Consider the following 22,936-nt stretch of genomic DNA (forward strand, 5'->3'; position numbering starts at 1 on the left):
ACTCAGAAAAAAAATAAACATCCTCTCACTGTCAACTGCGTTTATTTTCAGCAAACTTAACATGTGTAATTGTTTGTATGAACAAGATTCAACAATTGAGACAAACTGAACAAGTTCCACAGACATGTGACTAACAGAAAAGGAATAATGTGTCCCTGAACAAAGGGGGGGGTGAAAATGAAAAGTATCAGTCAGTATCTGGTGTGGCCACCAGCTGCATTAAGTACTGCTGTGCATGTCCTCCTCATGGACTGCACCAGATTTGCCAGTTCTTGCTGTGAGATGTTACCCCACTCTTCCACCAAGGCACCTGCATGTTCCTGGACATTTCTGGTGGGAATGGCCCTAGCCCTCACCCTCCGATCCAACAGGTCCCAGACATGTTCAACGGGATTGAGATCCGGGCTCTTCGCTGGCAATGGTAGAACACTGACATTCCTGTCTTGCAGGAAATCAGCCAAACTGATCAGCTCGTTCTGTGCGTGGTGACATTGTCATGCTGGAGGGTCATGTCAGGATGAGCATGCAGGAAGGGTACCACATGAGGGAGGAGGATGTCTTCCCTGTAATGCACAGCATTGAGATTGCCTGCAATGACAACAAGCTCAGTCCGATGATGGTGTGACACACCACCCCAGACCATGACGGACCACTTCCAAATCGATCCCGCTCCAGAGTACAGGCCTTTGTGTAATGCTCATTCCTTTGACAATAAACGCGAATCCGACCATCACCCCTGGTGAGACAAAACCACGACTCATCAGTGAAGAGCACTTTTTGCCAGTCCTGTCTGGTCCAGCATCTGTGGGTTTGTGCCCATAGGCGACGTTGTTGCCGGTGATGTCTGGTGAGGACCTGCCTTACAACAGGCCTACAAGCCCCCAGTCCAGCCTTTCTCAGCCTATTGCGGACAGTCTGAGCACTGATGAAGGGATTGTGCGTTCCCGGTGTAGCTCGGACAGTTGTTGTTGCCATCCTGTACCTGTCCCGCAGGTGTGATGTTCGGATGTACCGATCCTGTGCAGGTGTTGTTACACGTGGTCTGACACTGCGAGGACGATCAACTGTCCGTCCTGTCTCCCTGTAGCGCTGTCTTAGGCATCTCACAGTACGGACATTGCAATTTATTGCCCTGGCCACATCTATAGTCCCCATGCCTCTTTGCAGCAAGCCTAAGGCACGTTTACACAGATGAGATGAGCAGGGACTCTGGGCATCTTTCTTTTGGTGATATTCAGAGTCAGTAGAAAGGCCTCTTTAGTGTCCTTTTTATTAGGATGCCGCCGACAAAAACAATACAACCATGAAGCTTAAGGCTATGTGCCACAAACAAAGTTATCTTCCCACAAAGAAAGGAGGGAAAAGGGCTACCTAAGTATGGTTCCCAATCAGAGACAACAATAGACAGCTGTCCCTGATTGAGAACCATACCCGGCCAAAACAGAAAATCAGATAAAAATAAAACATAGAATGCCCACGACCACATCACACCCTGACCTAACCAAATAGAGAAATAAAACAGCTTTCTAAGGTCAGGGCGTGACAGAAAGACAGGGTCCTGAAAAAGAGACATTTCTTTTTTTGCTGAGTTTATTATTAAGGACTTTAATAAGACCAGCAGGGAATCAAAAATTTGAGGAAATCTAAAGTTCAATTGAAGAAGTCTCTCAAAGTACTTCCCACCCCTTCCCATTGTATTGCATTTTCCAGGTCTGACTTGTAAAAAAGTATTCTGACCTCAACGGTACTTCCTGCATAAATAAAGGTTCAAAAGTAATAATAAAAAAGTTAAACGCTGACTCATACTTTTCCTGACATATCAGATATGCAGACCCATACCAGTAGGCTAGATTAAATAGTAACAAACAAGGATCCAGCATTGTTTATTTGGGTTTGGGTGGTTGTGAAAGATTTCTCACTGATACTTTAGTATTACTATGGTTATGGTTTGCACAACTGAAGAATTTCTACACAAACTGTCAGAAACCGTCTCAGGGAAGCTCATCTGCGTGTGCAATGTCCTCACCAGGGTCTTGACCTGACTGCAGTTTGGCGTAGTCACCGACTTCAGTGGGCAAATGCTCACCTTCGATGGCCACTGGCAGGCTGGAGAAGTGTGCACTTCACAGATGGTTTCAACTGTACCGGGCAGATGGCAGACAGCGTGTATGGCGTTGTGTGGGTGAGCGATGTCAACGTTGTGAAAAAAGTACCCAATGGTGGGGTTATGGTATGGGCAGGCATAAGCTACGAACAACAAACACAATTGTATTTTATTGATGGCAATATGAATGCACAGAGATAGCGTGATGACATCCTGAGGCCCATTGTCATGCCATTCATCTGCCACCATCACCTCATGTTTCAGCATGATAATGCACGGCCCCATTTCACAAGGATCTGTACACAATTCCTGAAAGCTGAAAATGTCCCAGTTCTTCCATGGCCTGCATACTCACTAAGCATGTCACCCATTGAGCCTGTTTGTGACGCTCTGGATCTACGTTTACGACAGTGTGTTCCAGTTCCCAGCAACTTTGCACAGCCATTGAAGAGGAGTGGGACAACAGGCCACAATCAACAGCCTGATCAACTTTATGTGAAGGAGATGTGTCACGCTGCATGAGGCAAAAAAAAGTATTCACTGTGAAAGTTGATAAATGTAGGCCAGTCATATGAAATGTATGCACAGTACTTTGTTTTAAGCATCAATTTATAGAAAGCAGTTATTGTTTTCTTGCTCAAACTGCGAGCAGCACCTGTCAAACACATGGATGGCAACACGCAAAGGACTAGTATTATCAGAAGACCTTGGAGTTACCCGACAAACAGTTTTTAAAAATGTTCTTGCTGGAATTGGTACTCTCCCGCCATGTAAAAAAAAATGAAATGGCAGATTCTGAAATGGCAGATTCGCATGAGACTAAAATTACAATGTGGTGTTTTGTGCTCGTGCAAATAATGACATTACCCGACCTCCCCTGTAAAACTAATCCCGCCCGAATATGGCTTTTATGTCAAACTCGGTAATTGTACATTCAGAGTTCTAAAACTCTTTCTGATAGGCATTAAGTACACCGATACATTTCCTCACAGCCGTACTGCCTTGTAGGTATGTTGGAAAGAGGGAGGCAAGGTTTAGGCAAGGTCAACATTCCACCAGAGTTCATTAAGTTTCCTTTTCCATTTGATCTCTGCTGAAGTGGGCCATTAAGTGCATCTGGCTAACTGATCGGCTCATCTCCCCATGATTTATGTGGCAAGGAAACTGAGGACTTAACTAAGGCTCTGAAGGCATTGATTACTGACATGGTTAATTGGCTAAACTCACTGGTACATTGAGATGGGGCTTATTGGAAATGTCAAATCAAGCGCCTCATTTGCATTCATGATGTATGGGGTCTATTACAACTTCTGCCCAGGCAGCACAAACTGACACAAATTGTGATAGAGAAGGGCTGGGACTTTTGCCTCAAATTTGTAACTGACCATCTGTCCTTCCGAGCAGTTGGCTCGCTTTTGAGATTCCACTTTTTTGTTCAACAAGGGCTAACATTAGTCTATCCAATGGGCTTAGCTGACTTTGGTTGAATAGAGGACATGCCATGCTGTGACCCTATTGGGGTTAAGGTAACGAACAGTGTTTTTACACTTACACATAACATGATAGAAAGATGTTGACGATACCTGACCATTTTAGGTGCCCCTCATTGAACAGTGTGTCGGTGGGGAATTGATAGAATTTTTGCGGTGTAATTTTGCTCCACAATTTCCCACAGTGTAGAAATGGAGGAAGCATGTTCAAATGGAGCATTGTTGTTGTCATGACGATTGTGGGTGGTGGTGTTGACTGGAGTTATTGTTGTGGGATCTCCTTTCGTCTCAGGAAGTTAGTTCCACACAACCTGGCTCACATGCCTTGAGATCATGAGGTAAAGTTTTATTGTATATACAAAACAAATTCCTCATTTGGATCAATAAAGTATTTAACAAAGTGACAGACTCATCTACTAAAACTACAATTTGCTCTCTATCTATTTGGTATCCATAGAACATCTTTGTTGTGAAGCATGTGGTGCTTTGGTGACCGACTGGGTTCGAAGTTGGGTATCCTGTATACCACAGGACTTTGTAAGACCACATTCATTTGAATGTCTAGACATTGGCTTGGGGAGCTAATTTAAGTCTTAAGGTCTCAGGCAAGGTTACCCACAGTACACAGATGTAATTTCAACATCTAGTTTTGATTTATATTTTGTTGAGTGAGTTGTCAACTAACGCGAATTCAAATGTGAAATCAACAAATGCCACAACGTCATTGGTTAAAAATGTAAGTTAAAAGTTGGGTGAATTTGTTTTAAAAGTTCTTACGGTTGATTACTTTTTTTCAAATCCAATCAGTTTTCCACATTGATTCAACGTCACCACATTTAATTTTTTGTTGTTGAAATCACATGGAAACAATGTTGATTCAACCGGTTTTTGCCCACTACGGTTCCATTTCACCCCCCCTTGTTGCTCTATGTACACAGTCATTGAACACCAGTTGAACACTTTCTTGCTTATTACAGGATTCCATATGTGTTATTTCATAGCTTTGATGTCTTCACTATTATTCTACAATGTAGAAAATAGTAAAAATAAAGAAAACCCTTGAATGAGTAGGTGTGACAAACTTTTGACTGGTATTGTCTGTATACAGTTGAAGTCGGAAGTTTACATACACATTAGCCAAATACATTTAAACTCAGTTTTTCACAATTCCTGACATTTAATCCAAGTAAAAATGCCCTGTCTTAGGTCAGTTAGGATAACCACTTTATTAAAAGAATGTGAAATGTCAGAATAATAGTAGAGCGAATGATTTATTTCAGCCCTTATTTCTTTCATCACATTCCCAGTGGGTCAGAAGTTTACATACTAATTGAGTGTATTTGGTAGCATTGCCTTTAAATTGTTTAACGTGGGTCAAATGTTTTGGGTAGCCTTCCACAAGCTTCCCACAATAAGATGGGTAAATTTCAGCCCATTCCTCCTGACAGAGCTGGTGTAACTGAGTCAGGTTTGTAGGCCTCCTTGCTCTCACATGCTTTTTCAGTTCCGCACATTTTCTATAGGATTGAGGTCAGGGCTTTGTGATGGCCACTCCAATACCTTTGACTTTGTTGTCCTTAAGCAAAATTGCCACAACTTCCTGACTGATGTCCACATAATTTTCCTGCCTCGTGATGCCATCTATTTTGTGAAGTGCACCAGTCCCTCCTGCAGCAAAGCACCCTCACAACATGATGCTGCCACCCCTGTGCTTCACGGTTGGGATGGTGTTCTTCAGCTTGCAAGCCTCCACCTTTTTCCTCCAAACATAATGATGGCCATTATGACCAAACAGTTCTATTTTTGTTTCATCAGACCAGAGGACATTTATCCAAAAAGCACGATCTTTGTCCCCATGTGCAGTTGCAAACCCATAGTCTGGCTTTTTTATGGCGGTTTTGGAGTAGTGGCTTCTTCCTTGCTGGGTGGCTTTCAGCTTATGTAGATATAGGACTCGTTTTCCTGTGGATATAGATAATTTTGTACCTGCTTCCGACAGCATCTTCCCAAGGTCTTTTGCTATTGTTCTGGGATTGATTTGCACTTTTCGCACCAAAGTACGTTCATCTCTAGGAGACAGAACACGTCTCCTTCCTGAGCGGTATGACGGCTGCGTGGTCCCATGGTGTTTATACTTGCGTACTATTGTATGAACGTGGTACCTTCAGGCATTTGGAAATTGCTCCCAAGCATGAACCAGACTTGTGGAGGTCTACAATTGTTTTTCTGAGGTCTTGGCTGATTTCTTTAGATTTTCCCATCATGTCAAGCAAAGAGGCACTGAGTTTGAAGGTAGGCCTTGAAATACATCCACAGGTACACCTCCTATTGACTCAAATTATGTCAATTAGCCTATCAGAAGCTTCTAAAGCCATGTCATCATTTTCTGGAATTTTCCAAGCTGTTTGAAGGCACAGTCAACTTAGTGTATGTAAACTTCTGACCCACTGGAATGGTGATACAGTGAATCATAAGTCTGTAAACAACTTCCGACTTCATTAAGACTTGTTTTTCAAACACTCCACACATTTCTGGTTAACAAACTATAGTTTTGGCAAGACGGTTAGGACATCTACTTTGTGCATGACACAATTATTTACAGACGGATTATTTCACTTATGGAGTAGTGTTGTATCACAATTCCAGTGGGTCAGAAGTTTACATACACTAAGTCGTCTGTGCCTTTAAACAGCTAGGAAAATTCCAGAAAATGATGTCATGGCTTTAGAAGCTTCTGATATGAAGAGTAGCTTAATGAATTGTATTTGAAAATCCCTCATTAATATGCTTCAAAGCAGCATGGAAAAGAAAGGGAATGTGGAAGTCGGGTATAAATCATGTATTGTCTCATTGCGTTTCATTTGGGGTTGTATCAAGTGTGGTTATCCCTGCTTAATCCTTCTACAGAAAGAGCAGATTCAGAAAAAAACTTGAAGATAGAAGTCTCATTTTGCCAGCTGTCATGTCGCCGTATTGAGACAGATAGAGAGCCTTAAAAGGACTTGGGACACAGCCGAGATAGATATATATCTACAGTGATGTTACAGGCTTTATATCCTCTGAATGCTCCACACAAAACATAAAGTGGGTCCAAAATTATTGACAGCCTAGAGAAAAATGAAAATGAGTGAAAGTGAAAATGAAAATGATAAAATCATAAATATTTCAGACTGAGCTATAAAAAACTGGGAAATGTTATACAATTGTGTTCAACAAGCAATATTTGTTTCTCTCAAAATGGTAAGGGTCAAAATGAACACCCCTGTTTTCAATAGCTTTCAATACCTCACCTGACAAGGACAACGGCACTGAACCTTTTTCTGAAATGTTTTATGAGATTGGAGAACATTGGGAGTGATCTTAGATCCATGCAGAATATTTCCAGATCCTTGATATACTTAGTCTGCGTTTATGGACTGCCCTTTTCAATTCAAACCACAGATTTGATGCAGAGATGGCCATTGCAAAATGTTGATTTGTGGCCAATTAAGCATTTATTTTTGGATTTTGATACGTGCTTGGGGTTATTGTCTTGCTGGAAGATTCACTTGCGGCCAAGTTTCAGCATCCTGGCAGAGGCAACCTGTCACTGGTGTAGAGAGGAGTAGGCAGAAGGCAGTCACAGGTTTAGAACTACTGAATTTATTTAAGCACCATAGAACAAAGCTGGATGAAACCCAAACGCTGTTGTGCTCAAAATATATCTTCATAAACAAAAAGGCACAGGGTGAACCCAAAGTGCAAAATATAAAATACTCAGGAAATAGTAGGAGCGATTCCTCTCAGGGAAACAAGTAACATTTACAATGACTGACAAAAACAAATGGCAGAGGGAGTATATACACAGTGATAGAGTGGGGATTGGAACCAGGTGTGTGTAATGATGGCGAGACAAGTCCGGGGTTGATAAGTGAAGGGCGTTTGCCAGCATTGAGTTCCCAAATACGAACAAAGCAATAGGCAGCACCCACATTGCCATTAAAGCACCATCCCAAAATGAGTTCAGCTATGTGAACAGAAAAGGCTTCCACTCACTTAATGTGCAGGTGATGTGTTATGTGATGTGCAAGAGACGGTGCTGAATGTGGTGGCCAGGTGGAATGTACAACCCCTTCATTCTGCAGAAGAACGATGTTGGTCTATACGCCTACAGGTGTGAGCTGTTGAGGATGGATGGCTTATTGGTGAGTGTTGCCTACTCATTTGAAGTATATTTGCCGTTGCTAAAGCAACTTGAATTGTCCTGATGGTCCTCTCTTTGTAGCTGTGTTTAGATTTCTACTGGTCAAGCCGCAATTAATCGAGCCAAATAAAACATTTTTGGTTGTTCTCAACCTCTGACACTAGCACGTCTATTTCATTAAATTAAAAACGCTTTTTTTGGTTGCGTCATTGTATTTCTTGGTACGCATTGTATATTCCCCACAGGCTTTAAAGGGATGATTTTGACCATATATGGTTAATTAGTGGCATTTCGAAAGGCAAATAGCCAAGGTTGTGCACGAGCACTGAGGCTGAAAACAATTGGTACTTATCAATGGTGACGATTGTAGGATTGTTTGATGCATTTTCTATGCCTATGAACATTCTAAATTCCATTCGTAAGTAGTATTTTAGAATAATTTATGCAATATTGATAAATAGGCCTCTAAAACACCCCAAAACACTTACTTGATGAACAGTTCAAATGCAAAGTTTGGTAACAGAATGACAGTAAAATATCCCTTGTTGAACCTTTATTTAACTAGGCAAATCAGTGAAGAGCAAATTCTTATTTACAATTATGGCCTACCGGGGAACAGTGAGCTAACTGCCTTGTTCAGGGGCAGAATGACAGATTTTTACCTTGTCAGCTCAGGTAATTGATCCAGCCACCTTTCGGTTACTGGCCCAATGCTCTAACCGCTAGGCTACCTGCCACCCCAGTGTTTATGTGAAGGTAGAATTGTTTTTAGAAGTTTTAATGCTAATTTCCAGCAATTCTATCCATTTTGCCATGGGGTGGATAATTTGTTTTTCTGTTTTAAAGCTAATTTCCTGCAATTAAACACATTTTTACATAATGTATGTAATGATATCTGAGTCAAAGTGACCAACAAAATCAATGGATGCCCCCTGCAGGTCAGGGCCCCTGGGTCGTTATTCGGCCATGATTAGTACAAGTTTAGTTAACTGGTTAGACTAACTTACCAATCTAAAAATTGTCAGCTGACATGGCTAATTGACTGTCAGCGACTGACAAAACAAGAGAACTGCTGATGCACAACCAAATGTTAACTTCCGTATTCTACTACTCTAACTCTTAACAGTAAGTTGAGTTGTTTACATTTTAATAATTTAGCAGACGCTCTTATCCAGAGCAACATCAAATCAAATCAAATGTTATTGGTCACATACACATGGTTAGCAGATGTTAATGCGAGTGTAGCGAAATGCTTCTAGTTCTGACCATGCGGTAATATCTAACAAGTAATCTAACAATTTCACAACAACCACCTTATACACACAAGTGTAAAGGATTGAATAAGAATATGTACATATAAATATATGGATGAGCGATGGCTGAACGGCATATTCTAATTTTTTTTTAAAATTTTATTTTACCTTTATTTAACCAGGTAGGCAAGTTGAGAACAAGTTCTCATTTACAATTGCGAGGCATAGGCAAGATGCAGTAGATGGTATAGAGTACAGTATATACATATGAGATGAGTAATGTAGGGTATGTAAACATTATAAAGTGGCATTGTTTAAAGTGACCAATCTTTTAAAAATTAAAACGGCTATAGATTTGAGTCAGCATGTTGGCAGCAGCCACTCAATGTTAGTGATAGCAGTTTAACAGTCTGATGGCCTTGAGATAGAAGCTGTTTTTCAGTCTCTCGGTCCTCGCTTTGATGCACCTGCACTGACCTCGCCTTCTGGATGATAGCGGGGTGAAAAGGCAGTGGCTCGGGTGATTGTTGTCCTTGATGTTCTTCTTGTCCTTCCTGTGACATCGGGTGGTGTAGGTGTCTTGGAGGGCAGGTAGTTTGTCCCTGGTGAAGCGTTGTGCAGACCTCACTACCCTCTGGAGCACCTTACGGTTGTGGGTGGAACAGTTGCCATGCCAGGCGGTGATATAGCCCGACGGGATGCTCTCAATTGTGCATCTGTAAGAGTTTGAGTGTTTTTGGTGACAAGGCAAATTTCTTCAGCCTCATCAAATCAAATCAAATTTATTTATATAGCCCTTCGTACATCAGCTGATATCTCAAAGTGCTGTACAGAAACCCAGCCTAAAACCCAAACAGCAAGCAATGCAGGTGTAGAAGCACGGTGGCTAGGAAAAACTCCCTAGAAAGGCCAAAATCTAGGAAGAAACCTAGAGAGGAACCAGGCTATGTGGGGTGGCCAGTCCTCTTCTGGCTGTGCCGGGTGGAGATTATAACAGAACATGGCCAAGATGTTCAAATGTTCATAAATGACCAGCATGGTCAAATAATAATAATCACAGGCAGAACAGTTGAAACTGGAGCAGCAGCACGGCCAGGTGGACTGAGGACAGCAAGGAGTCATCATGTCAGGTAGTCCTGAGGCATGGTCCTAGGGCTCAGGTCCTCCGAGAGAGAGAAAGAAAGAGAGAAAGAGAGAATTAAAGAGGGCATACTTAAATTCACACAGGACACCGGATAGGACAGGAGAAGTACTCCAGATATAACAAACTGACCCTAGCCCCCCGACACATAAAATATTGCAGCATAAATACTGGAGGCTGAGACAAGAGGGGTCAGGAGACACTGTGGCCCCATCCGATGACATCCCCCAGACAGGGCCAAACAGGAAGGATATATCCCCACCCACTTTGCCAAAGCACAGCCCCCACACCACTAGAGGGATATCTTCAACCACCAACTTACCATCCTGAGACAAGGCCGAGTATAGCCCACAAAGATCTCCACCATGGCACAACCCAAGGGGGGGCGCCAACCCAGACAGGAAGATCACATCAGTGACTCAACCCACTTAAGTGACCCACTCATGAGGTTGAAGAGGCGCTGTTGCGCCTTCTTCACCACTCTGTCTGTGCGGGTGGACCATTTCAGTTTGTCCGTGATGTGTACGCCAAGGAACTTCAAACTTTCCACCTTCTCAACTACTGTCCCATTGATGTGGATGGGGGGTTATTTTCTCTGTTATTTTCCTGACACCACACCCCGAGGGCCCTTACCTCCTCCCTATAGGCTGTCTCGTCGTTGTTGGTAATCAAGCCTACCTCTGTAGTGTCGTCTGCAAACTTGATGATTGAGTTGGAGTTGTGCATGACCAACCAGTCATGGGTGAACAGGGAGTACACGAGAGGGCTGAGAACGCACCCTTGTGGGGCCCCAGTGTTGAGGATCAGCGGGGTGGAGATGTTGTTTCCTACCCTCACCACCTAGGGGCGGCCCGTCAAAGTCCAGGACCCAGTTGCACAGGGCGGGGAGAGTAAGTGCATACATTTTCATACTGGTCCCCTGTGGGAACCAAACCCACAACACTGGTATTGCAAGTGCAATGCTCTACCAACTAAGTTGCACTGGACTGAATCCCTTACAGCCAGGGGATCTAAGTCACCGCTTATGCCTGCAGGCGGCCCTGATTTGAACCAAAAACCTGGTTGCTTCTGCCAGGAGGCTGACATTTGTCTGCAAGTGGATCTTCCAGCAAGACAATAACCCTAAGCACACATGAAAATCCACAAAGAAATGGTTAATTGACCATAAAATCAACATTTTGCAACAGCCAGTCTCCGGACTTGAACACCTTTGAAAACCTGTGGTTTGAATTGAAGAGCTGATGAAGGTTTGGCGGAATGGTCTAAGATCACCCCCAAATCTCTTTCTCTGAACATTTTATTAGTATGAAATAATATAATTTACCAATTTTCCCCGACCCTGTCATAGAGTCAAGGACTGGATCAAATAGAATGTCTTCCTAATGAGGATTTTACAAAGCCTTTAGAAAGTATTCATACCCCTTAAAAGCCTAGGCGTCCCGCTAGTGGAACAACTTTCGGTGAAACTGGAGGGCGCACATTTCAAATAAATAATCAGAAATTATGAATATTAAACATTTAGGTACATACAAGTGTCTTATATTGGTTGAAAGCTTATGTTTTTGTTAATCTAACTGCACTGTTTGATTTACAGTAGCTATTATAGCGAAAGCATGCCATGCGATTGTTTGAGGATGGCGCCCCACATCAAAATATTTTTCCACCGGCACAGGTTTCATAAATTCACAAATAGCGATTAAACATTCACTTACTTTTTGAAAATCTTCCTCTGATTTGTCATCCAAAGGGTCCCAGCTGTAACATGTAGTGTCGTGTTAGAATCCTTCTTTATATCCCAAAAAGTCATTTTAGTTGGCGCCATCCATTTGAGTAATCCACTCGTTCACCATTCAAAGAAAGGAGTCAGAAAATCTACCCCTAAACTTTGTTTCAACAAGTCAAAATACTTTTCTATTTACTCCTCAGATACTATAATATTTCTTAGGGAAAGAACTATGTTCAATAGGAAACCGAATTTAGCAGGTTCTTCTTGGTGCGCGCAAACATGGATTTCCAAGCCGGTGTCCTTGTACTAAAACTGTTATTTCTAATTTGTTATTCAAGTTACAAGCCTGAAACCTTGAACATAGACTGCTGACACCCAGTGGAAGCCATAGGAATTGCATCCTGGGAGCTAGAATTGGAAGAGCATGGCCTCTCTCAACAAAAAAAAATCTGGTTGTTTCTTTGGATTTTCTCCTAACATATCTATTGTGTTATACTCTCCTACATTATTTTACAATTTCTACAAACTTCAAAGTACTTTCCTTCCAATGGTACCAATTATATGCATATCCTGGCTTCAGGGCCTGAATATCAATAATACTTTGGGCACGTCATTCAGACAGGAAGTGGTGAAAATAGGGGCCTAGCCTAATGACCCCTTAACTTATTCAACCATTTGTGCTACAGTCTGAATTGAAAATGTGTTAAATATCTCACCCATTTATACACACTAACCCATAATGAAAATGTGTTTTTGGAATTTTGGCAAATGTTTTGAAAATTTATTACAGAAATATCAAATTTACATAAGTATCCCCTAGTCAATACATTTGTAGAATCACCTTTGGCAGCGATTACAGCTGATAGTCTTTCTGGGTATGTCTCTAAGAGCTTTGCACACCTGGATTGTACATGTTAGTATTTTTTATTTATTCTTCAGACTGTCATGTTGCTTGTTAATCATTGATAGACAGTCATTTTCAAGATGATTGAAGTCAAAACTGTAACTAGGCCACTCAAACATTCAATGCCGTCTTGGTAAGCAACTCCAGTGTATATTTGACGTTGTGTTTTAGGTTATTGTCCTGCTGAAAGGTGAATTTGTCTCCCAGAGTCTTTTGGAAAGCAGACTGCACCAGATTTTCCTCTAGGATTTCGCCTGTGCTTAACTCGATTCCCTTTATTTTTATCCCCCCAAAAATCTTAGTCCTTGACGATGACAAGCATGCCCATAATATGATGCAGCCACCCCCATGCTTGAAAATATGAAGAGTGGTACTCAGTGATGTGTTGTGTTTAACTCTGCCTCCAGGATACATAACAATACATAACACTTTGTATTGAGGACATAAAGTTAATTTATTTCCTTTTTTTTTTATGCAAATAGGTGCAAGTTTTGGAATATTTTTTTGTTTTGTACAGGCTTCCTCCTTTTCAATCTGTCATTTAGATTAGTATTGTGTGGGGTAACTACAATGCTGTTGATCCATCCTCAGTTTTCTCCATTAAACTCTAACTGTTTTAAAGTCACCATTGGTCCCCATCTACCAATAGTTGCCCGAGGCATTGGAAAACCTCCCTGGTTGAATCTGGTTGAATCTGTGTTTTGAACTCACTGCTCAACTGAGGGACCTTACGGATAATCGCATGTGTAGGGTACAGGGATGAGGTAGTCATTAAAAAATCATGTTAAATACAATTACTCCACACAGTGAGTCCATGCCACTTATTGTTTGACTTGTTAAGTACATTTTTACTCCTGAACTTATCTAGGCTTGCCATAACAAAGGGGTTGAATACTTATTGACTCAAGACATTTCATCTTTTGTTTTTTAATTAATTAGTAAAAAATTCTAAAAACATCATTCCAATTTGACATTATGGGATAGTAGGCCAGTGAGTAGGCCAGTGACACAATTCAGTCTCAAACATCTTTTAGGACAGAGAACGGGCTCTGGTGTAATAGACCAACAGAAACCATCAGATAGCCAGTAGTCAAATATTTTCAACATTTCATCAGATGTTTTCACAAGCCTCATGCTTTTCATTTCATTGGATTATACAAGTGGTTTAGATGATGGGTTGGGTGATCTGCATAATGAGAAATTAGGTTTCCAAAATTGAAACCGTGACCTGAAATAACCTGTGTACGCAATCATAATTGTTCTCCACTCCCTGCCTTCTACTCTTCTTTTCTCTCCACCACCCTCCCCATCCCCTTCTCTCCTGTAGCCCTGCATGAGGTCCTGTCCGCAGGCAGAGACTGTCTGGTGGCGGGGGACTCATGCTCCAGCGACGAGACCTGCAGCCCACGTCTGCGGACCCTGCGCCAGTGTGTGGCGGGCGACGGCAGCATGAAGCTGGGCCCCGGGGCCCGGAGCCAGTGCGCCAACGCCGTCTCAGCCCTGATTTCCAGCCCCCTGCATGGCTGCCAGTGCAAACGGGGCATGAAGAAGGAGAAGAACTGCCTCAGCATCTACTGGAGTCTCCATCAGTCTGTCATACACGGTGAGCAACTTAGCTCTGTCATTTGTATCGAATGGCGGCCAAGTCCATTAATGTAACACAGGTTACAGATTTAACTCTCTACCCACAACACAATCTGGCTGATGCAGCTTAGTCATGATGCCTGGCACACAGTCAGTCATCAGTCACCACACCTGGCGTCACCGTGTAACAAATTACTGAAGGTCCTTGGAGAGGGGGAGTATTTGCTGTATTAACCTGCAGGAGTCGTAATAAACAACTACAGGAAATGAACAATGTGCAAGTCCTGTTCTTTCGCTCCAAAGGGATAGTGTCATTACTGTGTCATATAATGTGTCATTCCGTATCCCCTCAGGACTCAACCTGGTAGAGAGTTACCCTTACAAAGCCGTGGAGAGAGACTACGACTCCGTTCGTCTGGCCTCCATCACGGCTGGTAAGTACATGGACCTCAGTTTATTTTGATGTTACCGCAACCTTTTGACCATGAGCCAGAGGTTTCATGTTGAAAATAAACCACCATCTTTTAGGTCCCCCTGGAGGGCAGCCTTAGGCATAGAATAACCCACATTGTATCCTGGAGGCAGAGTTAAAAATGTATACAATTAGCATTATAAAAAAATGTGGTTTTGCTTCCAAGCATCTCATTTACATCTGCTTTAACATTTTAATTTGCAGGAAGAGAAGTACAGAGGAACAATGAATACCCGTCAATAATTATTTAGGTTTCTCAAGACGTTTACTACTTTTAAATGGCAATTTCCCTCAAGACTATGTCTGAATGTGTTGATTCACTTATAATGAGATTATTGTTTCATGCTTTGGAAATTCAAATTAGGATCGAATGTTCTAAATATGCTCTAACCATCAAATATATCTACCCATAACTTATATATTTGTTTGGTTATTTGAAGAGGTTAAGACTACAGTATTATGGTGTGCCTCCTCAGAGGAAAAAATCCAATGCATTCAAACAAAAAATACCACTAACCTTAGAAGAGACGAACCTGATTATCTATCTGTATTGTTTCAACAATATATCACTGATGGGTGTTTTGCTTGGTCATTATCTTATTCTATGATACTGATTCCTGGTTCCTCCTATTCCTTGCGCCAACAGACTCTGAGGCCAACGTGGCGACGGTGAACCGTTGCCTGGACGCAGCCAAGGCGTGTAACGTTGACGACCTGTGCCAGAAGCTCCGCACAGAGTACGTATCTGCCTGCATCAAACCCTTGGCCAAGTCGGGCCTCTGCAACAAGGCCAAGTGTAATAAGGCCCTACGCCGGTTCTTTGATCGCGTCCCTCCAGCCTACACACATGAGCTGCTTTTCTGCCCTTGCACGGACATGGCGTGCGCCGAGCGACGCAGGCAAACCATTGTTCCCAGCTGCTCCTATGAGGGCTCAGACAAACCCAGCTGCCTCATACAGATGAGTATGTGCAAGGGTGACTATGTGTGCCGGTGAGTTAGAAGCTCTAATAACACAACATACTGTTAATGTGTAATGTACTGCACCTATTTACTTACTTTTCTCTTTTGGGACATAGGCCACAATGAGCTACTACCACTTTCTGTTTTAGCCAACATATTGTGACTCGCTCCCAGAGAGGTTGATCTCGGCCAGCTCATCTGACAGCCTTGTACACTCAGTGTAAGATGTATAACATTGACTCCCAAACGTATTTTCGCTTTTACCAAAAAACTGTTCATATTTATTGTGAACCACCAACTCAACAAACCAATGCTTCAACCTGGTCTTTAGTCAGTAGTCTCATGACCCAGACAGTACCAGCTGTGACCCACCAGTGGGGCCGTGACTGATAATTTGGGAACCACATCTGTATCAGGTCAGACAAACCGAACAAGCAATCAACAATGGTTCAATATTCTACCCCCAAGCTGTCCACCAAAATCATTTAGAACACCTCTGAGAGTCTGCTGGATAAACACATTAAATATTTTACACAGATAAAATGTAAGATGGATTATTGCGATCTCTTGTCATGACCATTATTTCTCCTTCCCCCTTTCCTGCTCTGTGGCTGTACTAATGATTCTGGATTGTGGAAATAAATAAATAAATGCCCCTCACTGCAGTATGCCACATAGCCTTACACATAAACTTAGCAAAAAAGAAACGTCATCTAACTGTCAACTGTTTCTTTTCAGCAAACTTAACATGTGTAAATACTTGTATGAACATAAGATTCAACAACTGAGAAATAAACTGAACAAGTTCCACAGACATGTGACTAACAGAAATGTAATAATGTGTCCCTGAACAGGTGGGAGGTCAAAAGTAACAGTCAGTATCTGGTGTATCAGCTGCATTAAGTACTGCAGTGCATCTCCTCCTCATGGACTGCACCAGATTTCCGAGTTCTTGCTGGGAGATGTTACCCCACTCTTCCACCAAGGCACCTGCAAGTTCCCAGACATTTCTGGGGGGAATGGCTCTAGCCCTCACCCTCCGATCCAACAGGTCCCAGACGTGCTCAATGGGATTGAGATCTGGACTCTTTGCTGGCCATGGCAGAACACTTACATTCCTGTCTTGCAGGAAATCACACACAGAATGAGCAGTATGGCTGGTGGCATTGTCATGCTGCAGGGTCATGTCAGGATGTGCCTGCAGGAAGGGTACCACATGAGGGAGGAGGATGTCTTCCCTGTAACGCATTGCGTTGAGATTACCTGCAATGACGACAAGCTCAGTCCGATGATGCTGTGACACACCGCCCCAGACCATGGCGGACCATTCACCTCCAAATCAATCCCGCTCCAGAGTACAGTCGTCAGTGTAACGCTCATTCCTTTGACAATAAACGCGAATCCGACCATCACCCCTGGTGAGACAAAACTGCGACTCATCAGTGAAGAGCACTTTTTTGCCTGTGATGTCTGGTGAGGACCTACCTTACAACAGGCCTACAAGCCCTCAATCCAGCCTTTCTCAGCCTATTGCATTCCTGGTGTAACTCAGGCAGTTGTTGCATCCTGTACCTGTCCCGCAGGTGTGATGTTCAGATGTACTGATCCTGTGCAGGTGTCATGCCTCAAATGATCTTTGAAAGACAGGGTCCTGAGTTTACGAGTGCGGTACCAAATTCATAGCACAACCCTATCGTCCACCAGTGAAAACCATTTCATGAAACATTAATATTTTTTACTATTGTAATTTGTGTCCCGCCCTTGATCGCTACTAAACAGTGCTAGTTGTATTGGATCTGTGTAGGTCCCGTCTGGCTCAGTTCCAGTACGACTGCCAACCAGCCGAGTCGTCTGCCAACAGCTGCAAGCAGGGGAACTATGGAGCCTGTCTACTTGCCTACACAGGCCTGATAGGTGGGTACAGAGCCTGAGAGAGCAACTTAAGAATGAGAACGGATTGGAGAAAGCAAAATGAGTGGAGGAGAGGGTAAATCGATGAATGGAGAACAGTAGAAAGAGAGAAGAGGAAGTATTTAACTAACCTAGTGTACTGAAAAAGGAGAAAGCAGTTAGAGGGGCAACGAGAGAAGGATGGAAAAGGTAAACTAATGAATAAAAAAACAAAGATTGTCAGGAAATATTTGATTTGAGGGAAATTAAAGTTACTATTTAGAGGAGCTATATGTAACAAGTTAGCTATCACTGAAAGATGCTGATGTATGTACATACAAGGAAAGTATTTGCCATTTGGAGGTGGAAATGCTACATTTAGCTTCTTTAATAGTGTAGGCCTAAAATAAATTAGTAGGATTTGAGTATATCCTATTTGTGAAGGTTTAAAGCAGCGTATACAAAACATTAAGAACATGCTCTTTCCACAAGACTGACCAGGTGAATCCAGGTGAAAGCTATGATCACTTAATGCCACTTCAATCAGTGTAGATGAAGGGGAGGAGACAGGTTTAAGAAAGGATTTTTAGACAATTGATTCTTGAGACAATTTAGACATGGCTTGTGTATGTGTGCCATTCAGAGGGTGAATGGGCAAGACAAAAGATTGCAGTGGCTTTGTACAGGGTATTGCAGTATTTGACAGGCGCACCGGTTTGTGTCAAGAACTACAACGCTGCAGGGTTTTTCTCAAGTTTCCCGCGTGTATCAACAATGGTCCACCACCCAAAAGACATCCAGCCAACTTGACACAACTGTGGGAAGCATTGGCGTCAATATGGGCCATCATCCTTGTAGAGTCCATGTCCCAACGAATTGAGGCTGTTCCAAGGAAAAAAGGGGAGGGGGGGTGCAGCTCTATATTAGGAAGGTGTTCCTAATGTTTGTTCAGTGTATATACCATATACAGTTGAATTCGGAAGTTTACATACACCTTAGCCAATTACATTTAAACTTTGTTTTTCACAATTCTTGACATTTAATCATAGTAAAAATTCTCTGTCTTAGGTCAGTTAGGGTCACCATTTTTATTATAAGAATGTGAAATGTCAGAATAATAGTTTCAGCTTTTATTTCTTTCATCACATTCCCAGTGGGTCAGAAGTTTACATACACTCAATTTGTATTTGGTAGCATTGCCTTTAAATTGTTTAACTTGGGTCAAATATTTTGGGTAGCCTTCCACAAGCTTCCCACAATAAGTTGGGTGAATTTTGGCCCATTCCTCCTGACAGAGCTGGTGTAACTGAGTCAGATTTGTAGGCTTCCTTGCTCGCACACGCTTTTTCAGTTCTTCCCACAAATTGTCTATAGGATTTAGGTCAGGGCTTTGTGATGGCCACTCCAATACCTTGACTTTGTTGTCCTTAAGCCCTTTTGCCACAACTATGGAAGTATGCTTGGGGTTCATTTAGAAGACCCATTTGCGACCAAGCTTTAACTTGTCTTGAGATGTTGCTTCAATATATCCACATAATTTTCCTGCCTCATGATGCCATGTATTTTGTGAATTGCACCAGTCCCTCCTGCAGCAAAGCACCCCCACAACATGATGCTACCACACCCGTGCATTACAGTTGGGATGGCATTCTTCAGCTTGCAAGTCTCCCCTTTTTCCTCCAAACAAAACGATGGTCATTACTGCCAAACAGTTCTATTTTTGTTTCATCAGACCAGAGGAGATTTATCCAAAAAGTACGATCTTTGTCCCCGTGTGCAGTTGCAAACCATAGTCTGGCTTTTTTTTATGGTGGTTTTGGAGCAGTGGCATCTTCCTTGCTGAGTAGCCTTTCAGCTTATGTCGATGTAGGACTCGTTTTACTGTGGATATAGATACTTTTGTACCTGTTTCTGACAGCATCTGACAGACCTTTACAAGGTCCTTTGCTGTTGTTCTGGGATTGATTTGCACGTTTCGCACCAAAGTACATTCATCTCTAGGTGACAGAACGTGTCTCCTTCCTGAGCGGTATGACGGCTGCGTGGTCCCATGGTGTTTATACTTGTGTACTATTGTTTGTACAGATGAACGTGGTACCTTCAGGCGTTTGGAAATTGCTCCCAAGGATGAACCAGACTTGTGGAGGTCTACAAAAAAAATTCTGAGGTCTTGGCTGATTTTCTTTTGATTTTCCCACCATGTCAAGCAAAGAGGCACTGAGTTTGAAGGTAGGCCTTGAAATACATTCACAGGTACACCCCCAATTGACTCAAATTATGTCAATTAGCCTAACAGAAGCTTCTAAAGCCATGACATAATTTTCTGGAATTTTCCAAGCTGTTTAAAGGCAGTCAACTTAGTGTATGTCAACTTCTGACTCACTGGAATTGTGATACAGTGAAATCTGTCTGTAAACAATTGTTGGAAAAATTACTTGTCCTGCACAAAGTAGATGTCCTAACCGACTTGCCGAAACTACAGTTTGTTAAGAAGAAATTTGTGGAGTAGTTGAAAAACGAGTTTTAATGACTCCAACTTAAGTGCATGTAAACTTCCGACTTCAACTGTATGTCCTAATATGCCGTACACATAAGGACCTCTGAAGGCAGAGTCTGAAGTGTAAAGGCTGTTATTACACTTTGAGAAGTGTCTTTGATGAAATGTAGACTTTGATTTATGCACTCGCTCAAAGATTGGCCATTTTTCTTTCATGCTCTCAAAAAAAGAGCACAAGTGACCTAATACATTTCAAGAGCATTCTGTGGTGCCCTTCAGCAAACAAACAATTGGCATTTTCATTCCTGGTCTGTATTTATTAAGCACTTAAACTCTCCATTCCATTTCAAAACTTGGGAGAGAAATGGCACACAAACACTTCCAACCATTTTCAAAGAAAGTGCAAATGAAAGTGTCTGACTCCATAAAAACGAGCAACAGACAGCTGGCAAGAATTACCCTCAACACCCTCAACACACACTCATAGCTGCATTTTTGCTCATTTCTTGAATAACATCCCCACTCACATTGTGCGATTGAACAGTGAATTGCAAACAAGGTTCATAAATGTTTTACGTTGCATAACAGTCCTCTAAAAACGGGTCTTTCGTGGGAATGAATATTTGATACTAAACTGAGAACATATTGTTTCTGCAGGCAGTTCGATAACTCCCAACTATGTGGATAACTCCACATCTAGCGTGGCCCCATGGTGCTCCTGCTCTGCCAGCGGAAACCAGAGAGTAGAGTGCTCCGACTTCCTGGAATACTTCACCAACAACGTCTGTCTCAGTGAGTGGCTCCCATCACGTCATCACAAAAAGCAGTCTCCAGTGACTTAGCCTGCATCCCAAATGGCCTAGTTTTGACTAGGTTCCATAAGGCTCTGGTCAAGAGTAATGCACTATTTAGGGAATAGGGTGGCATTTGGGATATAGCCTTAGTGTAGGGTTGTGTTCACTAGGCACGCGATGGAGGAAAACGGCCCAAGGTACTTTCTGAACTATTGGAAACATTTTGAAACCTTTTACTATGGTATCCCTAATGAGCATGTTACACTACCCAGGTTTACAGGGGAGAAGAACAAGAGCAACATCTTCTTGTATCTCAAGATGCCCTATTTCTATAAAATATTGCTCTGTATATTCCAATGGTAAAATATATGGGACGATTTACTCCATGAGTTCTGGGGATTTTGCCCTTTAGTTTTTTTGTAATGTCTCTCATATGCTGTCTCCCTTTGAGGAATGATTTATCCAACATCTCAAAAGCAACACTTTGGTTTTCCATTACAATAATTGGTCTACATAACAATGCTTTTGCCATTATTCTACAAAAAACCTTCACAGAGCTCCCATTGAAACCAAGCATAATTTGATTTGTCTAATCTGTTGGATTAAATGCAGTTTTTCTCTTATTTCCAAATGTTATTTATTGGATGTTACTCCTTGTTCATCCCAGCCTATTTGCATTGAATACCTGTGCCAAAGTACTACAGCAAATTGGGCTCACAAGGAGAAGTAATTTGACTAGAGGAAAATTTGATACAATGAGGCAGATATGTCCCACAGCAGTTAGTCACCTGTAGGCTCAATAGCAGTGAACGATTGTGTTAAATTTTTATTTATTTTACCTTTATTTAACCAGGTAGGCAAGTTGAGAACAAGTTCTCATTTACAATTGCGACCTGGCCAAGATAAAGCAAAGCAGTTCGACAGATACAACGACACAGAGTTACACATGGAGTAAAACAAACATACAGTCAATAATACAGTATAAACAAGTCTATATACAATGTGAGCAAATGAGGTGAGAAGGGAGGTAAAGGCAAAAAAGGCCATGGTGGCAAAGTAAATACAATATAGCAAGTAGGTATCCCCTCTGTGGGAAAATGACCAGTCAGAGTAAAATCTCGTGCTTTTTCTTTCTCTTTCGTCCTTTCACTCTCTCGGGCTCTCTCTCTCTCATATTAATCATCCCCTTCATTCCACCTGGGTGTTCAGTGCATTTCCTTTTCACTCAGGAAAGAGAATCACAGGGCTAACCTAAAGTAATAGCATATTTATTAATTCACCCCATCTTATTGGCTTATGCATAAATTCCCGTTTTTTTATTTTATTTTACTAGGCAAGATCAGTTAAGAACAAATTCTTATTTTCAATAACGGCCTAGGAACAGTGGGTTAACTGCCTGTTCAGGGGCAGAACGACAGATTTGTACCTTGTCAGCTCGGGGCTTTGAACTTGCAACCTTCCGGTTAGTAGTCCAACGCTCTAACCACTAGGCTACCCTGCCGTTGATGTAAATATTAGCTGATAATATGCAACTTGTATAGAGTTCCTTATGGAGACCATTTGTGTCGATTACAGACTTATTGGACTTATAAATATGCTATTACTTTAGGTTAGCCCTGTGATTCCCATAATAGCATAGTAATGTTATTACATGTAATGATTGTGTAATATCTCATGTTGGGAGACAAGCTAGTTTAACCTTCTGATGGTTTAAGCAAATGTGTGATATCTTCATGATCCATCTATAAGATGAAGAGTGCCTTCAACCACACGACCCAGACGTTCATTTTTGGCTTTATTTTAGGAGCTTCGTGCATCATTGTGGGTGACTCACTCACCATGACGGTTATCCATTTCTATTCCAATATTGCGCATGCCCTTTCTAATAATTAATCATCCTTATTATTGACTTTGCTACAATGTTTTCATCTGACCT

At 42.0% G+C, this 22,936-nt stretch overlaps 1 protein-coding gene across 3 annotated transcripts in view; it reads left to right on the forward strand.

The window, feature by feature from the left end:
- The window catches only part of LOC109891863 (GDNF family receptor alpha-4-like), a 77,941-nt gene that overhangs the window by 51,970 nt on the left and 3,035 nt on the right, over positions 1-22,936 (forward strand). For 2 of the 3 annotated variants that reach the window (XM_020484338.2, XM_031827022.1), the window contains 5 exons: positions 14,129-14,404; positions 14,739-14,819; positions 15,504-15,849; positions 17,624-17,733; positions 20,864-20,998. In XM_020484338.2, the coding sequence (XP_020339927.2) occupies positions 14,129-14,404; positions 14,739-14,819; positions 15,504-15,849; positions 17,624-17,733; positions 20,864-20,998 (948 nt within the window). Of the gene's footprint in view, positions 1-7,528; positions 7,779-14,128; positions 14,405-14,738; positions 14,820-15,503; positions 15,850-17,623; positions 17,734-20,863; positions 20,999-22,936 lie in introns of those variants that run through there. The other variant, XM_031827023.1, reaches the window with a different exon arrangement.

Source organism: Oncorhynchus kisutch, linkage group LG6 (assembly GCF_002021735.2).
Source record: "Oncorhynchus kisutch isolate 150728-3 linkage group LG6, Okis_V2, whole genome shotgun sequence".
Classification (NCBI taxonomy): domain Eukaryota; kingdom Metazoa; phylum Chordata; class Actinopteri; order Salmoniformes; family Salmonidae; genus Oncorhynchus; species Oncorhynchus kisutch.